The 11,173-nt window shown below is 43.2% G+C and overlaps 1 protein-coding gene across 2 annotated transcripts in view; it reads left to right on the top strand.

The window, feature by feature from the left end:
• The first annotated feature begins 200 nt into the window (after nt 1-200).
• The window catches only part of TAF3 (TATA-box binding protein associated factor 3), a 184,348-nt gene continuing 173,375 nt past the window's right edge, over nt 201-11,173 (top strand). For both annotated transcript variants that reach the window (XM_070947335.1, XM_070947334.1), the window contains exons 1-2: nt 201-484; nt 8,220-8,462. In XM_070947335.1, the coding sequence (XP_070803436.1) occupies nt 319-484; nt 8,220-8,462 (409 nt within the window). In that variant the 5' untranslated portion in view covers nt 201-318. The remainder of the gene's footprint in view (nt 485-8,219; nt 8,463-11,173) is intronic.

The following is an 11,173-nucleotide window of genomic DNA, read 5'->3' as shown; positions in this document are numbered from 1 at the left end:
GCGCGCCACATTCACACGACCCACTTGGAACCCGTGTTCGAGCCACCTTTAAAAAAAAAAAAAAACAGCCGCAGGGAAGCAAAGGGGAAAAAAACGACGCCCGAGCTATCGATGTGTCACGATCGCCACGGCGCATGCGCGCGGTCGATCGATGCGCTCCGCGCTCGGCTGCCGTGGCCTGCGAGACCGCCAGGCGACTCCAAGATGGCGGCCGCTGCAACGGCAGTAACGGCGGAGGCGTGAGTGGGGCTGTTTCTTCCGCTCGAGCCATGGCGGCGCTCTGGGCCTTGCCGGGCCCGGAGCATCACTGAGGCGAAGATGTCGGAGAGCTACTCGCGGTGGCTGCTCCGGGTGTCGGTGGCGCAGGTGTGCCAGGCGCTGGGATGGGACTCGGTGCAGCTTTCCGCCTGCGACCTCCTTACCGACGTGCTCCAGCGATACCTCCACTCCTTGGGCCGGGGCTGCCGGCGCTACTGCGAGCTCTGTGAGTGAGGGCCTGAGGCGTCAGGGGGAGGAGGAGGAGGAGGAGGAGGGGGCTGGGCTCTCGCGGGGTTGTCATGGAGACGGCGCGAGGCGGAAGGCGGCGTTGCCGTGGCGACCGAGGGCAAGCCAACCGCCAGAAGCAGGAGGGGAAAAAAAACAAAACAGCCCAACGCAAATGTTTTTCAACAGTGGCAACTTTTAAAGAGGGCTGGACTTCAACTCCCAGCATTCCCCAGGCGGCGTAGCGCCGGCCCAGGGAGTGGAGGTAGCTGGCTGGGGGATGCTGGGAGTTGAAGTCCACACAACTTAAAAGTTGCCACGGTTGGGAAACACTGGGCCAATCTATTAAAATATTCCTTTATATTATATATACATACATTATATACATTATACATTATATACATATATACATTATATATATACATTATACATACATTATAAGCTCTCAAAAGATAGCATACATACATATATATATACATACGTATGTGTCTGTGTGTGTGGGTATATATATATATTACACACACATATACATGTATGTGTGTATGTATCTATGTATGTGTCAAGTTTCCGAAAGATGCCCTAATTAATTCATGAGCCATGATCCAAATTTCAAAGGAAATACAGTCATTTATTAGGAGCAACATTGTGGCAATACTGGGATGCAGTTAGGACTGATCCCACGTAGATTTACTTTCCCCTATGACCCTGTCTCTCCCTTCCTCTCTGGCCATGTCATAAATCACATTCTCCAATTAACCACTTTGGCTGGCTGTGAAACCTAACACCCTCTTTCTGATTGCGGTCAGAAAGAATGTATGGAATTCACTTCAGTTCTCCCTCCTTCCTGCTCATGGCAACTTGAAAGCTTTGCAAGTTGACAGTATGTATATATATGTATTTACCCTGTTTCCCCCAAAATAAGATATCCCCTGATAATAAGCCCAATTTGGGCTTTTGAGCATGTGACAATAAGGCCAAGCGCTTATTTCAGGGTTCAAAAAAATATAAGACAAGGTCTTATTTTCGGGGAAACACGGTATGTATGTATGTATTTTTTATCTTTTGAGAGCTGAATGCAGCGAAGTTTCATTTTAATGTATGACTTATGAATAGAATAACTTTATTGTCACTTTGAATGTACACTAATCAGTGTACGTTAAAATGAAATTAAGTTGCATTCGGCTCTCAGAGGGACACCACTTCCAATATACGCTACATAAACATGACAGAACAAACAAACAAATAAATAAATAAACAATGCATATACCCACATATATTATATGACACGGAGAAACAACACAGTCTAGTCCGGATGTGTATATGTACCTGGCGAGAAAAACGAATTTTGCGAGTTTACCAGATGGCATAGGGAACAAAGCTGTTACAGAATCTGGTAGTCCTGCTAGAAATATTTGGAAACCCCCTCCCAGAAGAGAGCAACAGAAACAGACCGTAAAGTATGTGTGTGGGGTCTCTAACAGTGCTTTGAGGTCTAAGCACATAGCGCTTATAAGCAGTATCCTGAATAACAGGAAGTGAGCTTCCTATAATCTTCTCCGCTATCCTTACCACTCTCTGTAGGGACTTTCTATCTGAGGCGCTGCTGCCACCAAACCAAACAGGGATGCAGTTTGTTAAAACGCTCTCCATCGTGCCTCTGTAAAAAGTGGCCAAGACAGAAGGAGGAAGAGGTGCTCTTCTCATCCGACGCAGGAAATGCAGACGCTGGTTTACATGCTTCATTAAGGATGATGTGTGGAGAGACCAGTTCAGATTGTTAGTTATCTGCACCCCCACATATTTAATGCTGTTGATCACCTCTACAACTGATGGTTGTACATAAATGTACGCTGATTAGTGTACATTTAAAGTGACAATAAAGTTTTTGTTCTATTCTGAAAGCAACCGCTCAGGAATGCAAGCCAAAACAGGCAAGAAAATGGGAAGACAATATCTATCTGCTCTAAATGGGTTCAAATCACCAGGAGCAGATGGATTACCTCCAAGGGTACTGAAGGAGCTGGCAGACATGATCTCAGAACCACTGAACCATGAAGGTCCTTGATGCATTCTCAGCCTGGCTGTTTTCTTGCATTAACCAAACTAGGTAACATCATCAGTGCTACTAGTAGTCTATTGGCACCGATGATGTTATCCAGTTGGGTAATGAAATGTCTTCAAGAAAACAGCCAAGCTTAGACAACACCAAGGACCCCAATTTCAATCCTGAGCTACAAATACAGGTAGTCCCTGATTTAAGACCACAATTTAGCTCAAAATTTCTGTTGGTAAGTGAAACATTTCACTGAATTATGCCCTGTTTTACTATCTTTCTCTTGCCACAGTTGTTAAGCGAATTACTGCAACTGTTAAGTTCGTAACGGAACCCTGTTAACAAAGAGTGACCTTGTCTTTCAAATGCAGATGGACAGCTGAATCTTGTTCTCCTATGTTGTGCCATGCGTTGCTGAAGTGGTTGTTTTGTTTCTCCAATGTACAGATCTGCATATCTCTCACTGTGTTGTGTTGCATATATCTTCTTGCTCAGTTTGTGTCTGGGTGTTTTGTCCTTAGGGAGGACAATCTTCTGCCCTATTGTACTCTTGGTTTTAAAGTGTGCATGTATGTTGTGTTGGTTGAAAATCCTCCTGAAGTTTTCAGATATTCCTGCAATGTACGGAATGACAACGTTGCTTCGTTTGTAGTTCTCTTCTTTTGTCTGTTATGGAGGAGCTCCTGCTGGGTCTTTTCTTGCATTTGATGAAGGCCCAGTCAGCCACAAGTTCTGAGGGCTTCCTTGACATGCTTAGATCTTTTTCTTTTCCCTCTTTGCTGGTAGGCAAACCTTCAAAACTCCCATTTTGTGTTCCAGTGGGTGGTGAGAATCAAAATGTAAATTCTGATCTCTTTGTGTGAGTTTTCTGTGAACTAAAGTGTTGAGGCTTCTGTCTTCCTTAATGTGCACTGCACAGTCCAGGAAAGCCAGGCGGTTTTCCTTCACATCTTCCGGTGTGAACTTAATGTACCTGTCCACAGAGCTGGTGTGTTTGATGAAGGCTTCCAAGAGTTTAGCTGCAAGAAGAGGTCTGTACTCTACTGTAGATCTCAAATCAACTTTCAAAGATCAGTCCTTTGGGAGACGTTAAGCAACACAAATCCAGACAGGCGTCTCCTGTTCCTAATTCAATACATCTATAATGCTTCAGTTGGAATTGTTTTATTTATTTATATTCTGCCTTTATTAATTTTAGAAATAATTCAAGGCAGCAAACATACTTCATGCTCCTTCTTCCTCCTATTTTCTTCTCAACAACAACCCTGTCAGGTGAGGTGAGCTGAGAGTGAGTGACTGGCCCAAAGACGCCCAAAGACACCCAACTAGAAGGGCAGTTTCTAAATTAGATTGTTGTTGTTGTTAGTTGCGAAGTCGTGTCCGATCCATCGTGATCCCATGGGCAACATTCCTTCAGGCTTTCCTGTCCTCAACCATCCTCTGGAGTCCATTTAAGCTCACGCCGACTGCTTCAGTGACTCCATCCAGCCACCTCGTTCTCTGCCGTCCCCTTCTTCTTTTGCCCTCCATCGTTCCCAGCATTCAGCTCTTCTCCAGGGAGTCCTTCCTTCTCATTAGGTGGCCAAAATATTTGAGTTTCATCTTCAGGATCTGGCCTTCTCAAGAACAGTCAGGGTTGATCTCCTCTAGGACTGACCGGTTGGATCGCCTTGCAGTCCAAGGGACTTGAAGGAATCTTCTCCAGCACCAGAGTTCAAAGGCCTCCATTCTTTGGCGCTTAGCCTTCCTTATGGTCCAACTTTCACAGCCATCCATTGCAACTGGGAATACCTTGACTATACGCTCTTTTGTTGGCAGGGTGATGTCTCTGCTTTTTAGTATGCTGTCTAGATTTGCCATGGCTTTTCTCCCCAGGAGAAAGCGTCTTTTAATTTCTTGGCTGCGGTCTCCACCTGCGGTGATCTTGGAGTCCAGCTAAATTAGATAGGAGATATGATAGATGGATGGATGGATGGGAGGGAGGGAAGGAAGGAAGGAAGAAAAGAAAGAGAAAGAAAGAAAGAAAGAAAGAAAGAAAGAAAGAAAGAAAGAAAGAAAGAAAGAAAGATACACACACACACCCTGTTCCCCCCAAAATAAGACATCCCTTGATAATAAGCCCAATTGGGCTTTTGAGTGCATGGCAATAAGGCCAAGCGCTTATTTCAGGGTTCAAAAAAATATAAGACAGGGTCTTATTTTCGGGGAAACACAGAATATATACATAGAGAGAGAAAGAGGGAGGGAGGGAGAGAGAGAAACAGAAAGAGAAAAAACAGGGCAACAAAAAGCAGAGGTGAGAACACGGCTACTAATATTCACCTATTTTCTCAAGTGCCGCTTTCCCTATCGGGATTGATTCCATGAAGTCCTGACAGACCGATTTCAGCCTTCATGGTCAGAAGCATTTCTGGAGAAAGTGATCCATTCTGCCCTGCTGTTTTGGAATATTCTCCGACCCCAAGGAACTGTTAGAGAAAGGGCCCTAGGGGAGGCAAGCATTCCAGAATGAGGTCAGCCTTATTCCAGTTCACACCTGACACCAGTTTGAACTGGGCAGATGGATGACCACTTTCTTCTCTCCTGCCTCCCCCTCCAAAAAAAAAAAGAAATTCTCAGTCTGGCTTGATGTTTTACCCTCCTCCGTTCTCAATGACTAAAGTCTCCATCTCTACGAGAACGTGTCCCTACAACAGATAGCCTGTCGAGACCCGTGTGATTTTATAATAGCAATAGCCCTTAGACTTATATACCGCTTCACAGTGCTTTACAGCCCTCTCTAAGCCGTTTACAGAGTCAGCCTCTTGCCCCCAACAATCTGGGTCCTCATTTTACCGACCTCGGAAGGATGGAAGGCTGTGTCAACTTTGAGCCTGGTGAGATTCGAACTGCCAAATTGCAGGCAGAAGTGGCCTGCAGTACTGTACTTTTTTTTTTTTTTTTGGGTTTGATTTATATGCCGCCCTTCTCCGGAAACTCAGGGTGGCTTACAATGCGTTAAGCAATAGCCTTCATACTTTTGTATATTTATACAAAGTCAGCTTATTGTCCCCACAATCCGGGTCCTCATTTTACCTACCTTAAAAAGGATGGAAGGCTGAGTCAACCTTGAGCCTGGTGAGATTCGAACTTACAGTAATTGCAGGCAGCTGATGTTAATAACAGTGCTTTAGTCTGCTGCGCCACCAGGTACTCTAACCACTGAGCCACCGAGTCTCCTAATAATACCCCTATTACCAGCTTAGTCAAGACACTTTCTCTTTCGATACTGTTATGACCTATGAAAGCTTCTCTGTTGATTTTCTTCTCTCAGATAAGGAACAATTCCAAAATCTAAAACATTGCAAAATTCTACCTGACAACAATTAACTTCTGTAGACATGTACTCAAGGACACCAGGCATGGGTAAACTGTGTAGATCTTTTTTAAAAAAATCTTTATGTAAAGATAAATTACATAGAGCCCCCTTTTTAATCAAGAGTATGAAGATTAAGATTTTTTTTTACAGACAGATCGTATTGTTACGTTAGTGTATTGGTAATCCTAGTCTTTTTAAGTTATTTTTATCACTCCTAAGCTTAGTATTGTTATGGAAATGGCTATTGTATCTTAACTTGGTCTCAGACTGAAATAGTGATTTGGCTGGAGTTGATTTCCGTGAAGAACGATCTGAGAAGTCCAGGATTATAGGACTAAACTTGGAAGTGAAACAGATTAAAAATTTCTGAAAAAGGCATCTGACAAACCACTTCAATATCATGTTAAAAATCTATGGATTTAAGTCCGTAGGCATTGCTTGTCACATATAGGTAGTCCTCATCTTACAACCATTTGTTTAGTGACTATTTGAAGTTACCGTGCCACTGAGAAAATGGATTTACAACCATTTTTCACACTTAGGAGCGTTGTAGCATCCCCATGGTTGCGTATTTACATTCGGCTGCTTGACTCACATTTATGACACTTTTTTTTAAAAAAAAATTGATTTATATGCCGCCCTTCTCCGGAGACTCAGGGCGGCTTACAAGGCGTTAAGCAATAGCCTTCATACTTCTGTATATTTTATACAAAGTCAGTTTATTGCCCCCACAAACCGGGTCCTCATTTTACCTACCTTAGAAAGGATGGAAGGCTGAGTCAACCTTGAGCATGGTGAGAATTGAACTCGCAGTAATTGCAGGCAGCTGGAAGCTAAATACTACCTTTTAACAGTAGCATTAGTCTGCTGCGCCACTCAGGCTCAGTTGCAGTGTCCTGGGGTCATTGATCCCCTTTTACAACCTTCTGACCAGCAAAGTCAATGAGGAATCCAGATTCACTTAACAATTGTGTTACCACCTTAACAAGTGCAGTGATTTCGCTAAACAATTTTGGCAAGGAAAGTCGTAAATGGGGGCACTCGCTTAACAAATGTCTCGCTTAGCAACAGAAATTTTGGGGTCATACGTGGCGCAGTGGTTGGAATGCAGTACTGCAGGCTACCTCTGCTGTCTGCCGGCTGCCAGCAGTTTGCAGTTCGATTCTCACCGGCTCAAGGTTGACTCAGCCTTCCATCCTTCCGAGGTCGGTAAAACAAGGACTCAGATTGTTGGGGGCAATGGGCTGACTCTGTAAACCGCTTAGAGAGGGCTGTAAAGCATTGTGAAGCGGTATATAAGTCTAAGTGCTATTGCGATTGCTATATATATGATAGAATGTTATCCGGATTCCCAGGATGGAGAGAGTGCATTCCATTATACACACACACACATATACATACATACATATATATACATATATAAAGGTAAAGGTTCCGCTCGCACATATGTGCTAGTTGTTCCCAACTCTAGGGGGCGGTGCTCATCTCCATTTCAAAGCCGAAGAGCCAGCGCTGTCCGAAGACGTCTCCCTGGTCATGTGGCCGGCATGACTAAACGCCAGAGGCACATGGAATGCTGTTCCCTTCCCACCAAAGGTGGTCCCTATTTTTCTACTTGCATTTTGTATGTGCTTTCGAACTGCTAGGTTGGCAGAAGCTGGGACAAGTAATGGGAGCTCACCCCATTACACGGCACTAGGGATTCGAACTGCTGAACTGCCGACCTTTCGATCGACAAGCTCAGCGTCTTAGCCACTGAGCCACCATGTCCCAAACATATATACATATACGTATACATATATACACACACACATACTTATATACACACATACATTTATACATACATACATACATACGGGAAAAACTATATATATTTACTGACAGCTTGAACCCAGGTATATTTACTTGCTTTGAGGATTCTTGGCACCCGAGGTTGTGACTTCTAAACAGGCCTGAGTAGAAATTCTGCTGATATTACTATTTCAAGTCACCTTCCTAGTAAATTCTATTTATTTTATATCCTACTTTTCCGCTCTAGTGAGCACTCGCTAAATTACAATTTGGTTGTCATTTCAGTAGCAGAGCTAGGCAGTGAAAATCAAATCCTGATAATAGGCCCTCAAGTAAATACAGCCTCGTGGAAGCGGAAGGAAAAAAAAATGTTTGCATTCCCCGTTCAAAATGAAGTTTTGAATGGCCAACTTATTTGCTGCTTTTTCAAAAGCCGCTTCTGTAGGGCAGGTGGATACATTAACTTTAAAAAATGTTTGATAGTTGTTGTGTTTTTTTTTTTTTTTTTGTCATTCACATTTATTTGTGTTCCAGATGGCCGGACAGACCCAATTTTGGAGGATGTGGGTGAAGCCTTTAAGCTCATGGGGGTCAACCTGCACGAACTGGAAGATTACATCCTCAATATCGAACCCGTGACTTTTGCGCATCAGATCCCTTCCTTCCCCGTGAGTAAGAATAATGTGCTGCAGTTTCCTCAGCCCGGAAGCAAAGACGCAGAAGAGAGGAAGGAGTATATTCCTGATTACATGCCACCTCTGGTCTCTTCCCAAGAAGGTGAGGTATTGTTTCTCCACTTGTTGTTGCTGCCTGAGATACCAATATTATGTAAGACTCTACGCGGTCTCTCCTATGATGATCTGTGACTTCTTGACACGGTTTTCTGGCTTGAAATTATGAAGTTGGTCGTGAATGTCTAGAGAGCATCAAGACGGTGGAAGGTTTTCCAAGCAATTTGTCGCGCGCTCAAGACTTTTATTTCATCAAGCTGGCCTGGCCTAAATCTTCTACCTTTTTAAATAAAAATTTTAAATATAGATTTTAATTTGTTTTAAATTATGGGGTATTTTAAATTCAGCCAGATTATTTAATTCGTTTTTTAATCTATTTTAAATTTTTGTATTTATGTGTTTTATCTTGTGGCTGTTCACCGCCCTGAGTCCTTCGGGAGAAGGGCGGTATAGAAATTTAATAAAATAAAAATAAATAAATAAAATAAATTTGCAAGAAAGGAAGTACAGTAGTGGCCAAAATTGTGGAAACCTTTTGGGGAAAGTGTATTTTTGAGGTTTGATGGCTAATAACACCACTTTTTTTTTTTTTTTTTTGGAGTTTCAAGATAATCCTATTCCACTGCTGGAATGGCCTGGGAATAGCCCAGATCTTAACTCAATTGAAAATCTATGGAGCTGACTAAAGAAACTTGTTAGTCAGAAGCGACCCAGCAATAAAACCCAGTTAATGGAAGCCATCATTCAATCTTGGTTTCACATTAGAACAGCTGCAGAACGAAAAGACTTGGTTCACTCCATGGGAAGATGTTGTAAGGCCGTAATTCATGCTAAAGGTTACCCAACTATTAACTGACACGGTGATAATTTTTGTATATCTCGTTTTTTTCTATGGTGATAATTTTTGTATATCTGGTTTTTTCTACGTGTTTCACTTCTCTTCTTTATACTGTAACTGCTATTCTAATAGCAAATCCTTCATCAAGGTTATTGCATTACATTCTTCATTAAATTATCTTTCCATTGATACATAATTTTATGGTACTACTCCCCAAAAAAGTGGTGTTATTAGCTAGTTTTAGAATGTACACTTTTCCCAAAAGGTTTCCACAATTTTGGCCGCTACTGTAGGTGGTAAAATTACACACAGTTCAGGACTGGGCTTCCTGCTATTATCTTTCAAGCAAAGTAGTCCTATTGTACCCCATTGGTGAAAATGATTCCAAGAGGGGGCTAGATCTGGGTTTGAATCCTTGCCCATCCACTACTGCATCACTTGAATTTGAAGCAAACGATTTGGATGTATGAGTTTTCTGTCTGGAAAACAGATTATTGTGAGATTTAGCTTGAGAACTCTGGATCACCACAAGAGGTAGAAGAAGTGTTCCGGAATTAAAATTATCCTCCTGATATTCAATGCAATTTAGAATCCGGGCTAAGGAATATAAGAAGCTGTTTTGTCAGGCGTCAAAAAGTTATCAGAGTTAATACGTTTTTTAAAAAAACCACTCGGGGAAGAGATGCCATGATTGGGAGGTGATCGTTTCCTTGACATCGCTAGCCTCGTATGGTAGAAAATTGTAATGAAGATTTATATATTTCTTTGATGACTGGACTAAAAAATATTCAATAACATCTATCGCGTGGGGAAGTTTTTGTGGTGGTCTCTGGTTGTTTAATGTCTCATAAAGCACTGGAATGCACATAGAATAATATCCTGCAACAGTTTAACACTCAGTATGAACAGAGCTTCCATACTTTAGTTATTTATTTTATCTATTACCGTATTTATTTATCAAATTTATATTACCAAGAAATTGTGAGTATCTTTAAGACCACTTACCCTATGTAGTTTCTCCCTGCTCAATCTGTGGTCACAGAGAATGCCTGCTGAAGGTCCCCATTTATCAAAAAGAGTGATGGGAGGACCCCTGAAACGCTTCTCCTCTGGAACAGCTTCTCCTTCCCATCACTCCAAGGCGAGGGTAGCCCCTACCCTCCAGGGTTCTCCAGAGGCACTTCTGACATGCGCTCTGCAGCTCACGATGTAGGAGAAAAGCAGCCGTAGCTGGAGGGCAGAGTTAAGCAGGTCATCAGTTTAGAGTCGTTACGTTGCCACAAATGGGCCAAGTCCAACACACACACACACACACCTTGAATTTCATTGACCCTTTATCTGGTGCCAATTTAATATTGAACTTTAGTTGATTCGATTCTTGTCTACAGGCTTGAGCGATAAATCTTCTGAACTGCAGTTTCACGAATGGCCCTGATCCTTGGTGTCTGACATTAATCTAGCCATCTAAAGCCATCAGTGAAGAGCGGGGGGGGGGGGGGGGGTGTCTGCAAACTTGGCCACTTTAAGACTTGTGAACTAGCTGAGAAATTCCAGGAGTTGAAGTCTTAAAAGTTGCCAAGTTTGCAGACCTCTGGTTTAGAGCAGAAAAGCAGACAGAGGGGTTGGGTGTCCTCCTGGATGCTCAACTATCCCTAGAAGACCATCTAACGGCCGTGACCAGGGGGGCCTTCGCACAGATTCGCCTGGTGCACCAGTTGCGCCCTTTCCTGGACCGAGATGACCTTCGCACAGTCACTCATGCCCTGGTTACTTCCCGCTTGGATTACTGCAATTCCCTCTACATGGGCCTGCCCCTGAGATGCACCCGGAGACTCCAGCTGATCCAGAATGCAGCCGCACGGGTTGTTATGGGAGCCCCTCCTTACTCCCATATAACACCCCTCCTGCGTGAGCTGCAC

Source organism: Pituophis catenifer, unplaced genomic scaffold, assembly GCF_029215685.1.
Source record: "Pituophis catenifer annectens isolate HBS135680 unplaced genomic scaffold, rPitCat1.0.hap2 SCAF_7, whole genome shotgun sequence".
Classification (NCBI taxonomy): domain Eukaryota; kingdom Metazoa; phylum Chordata; class Lepidosauria; order Squamata; family Colubridae; genus Pituophis; species Pituophis catenifer.
The sequence above is the reverse complement of the archived record's forward strand: the minus strand, read 5'-3'. Positions and strand labels throughout refer to the sequence as shown.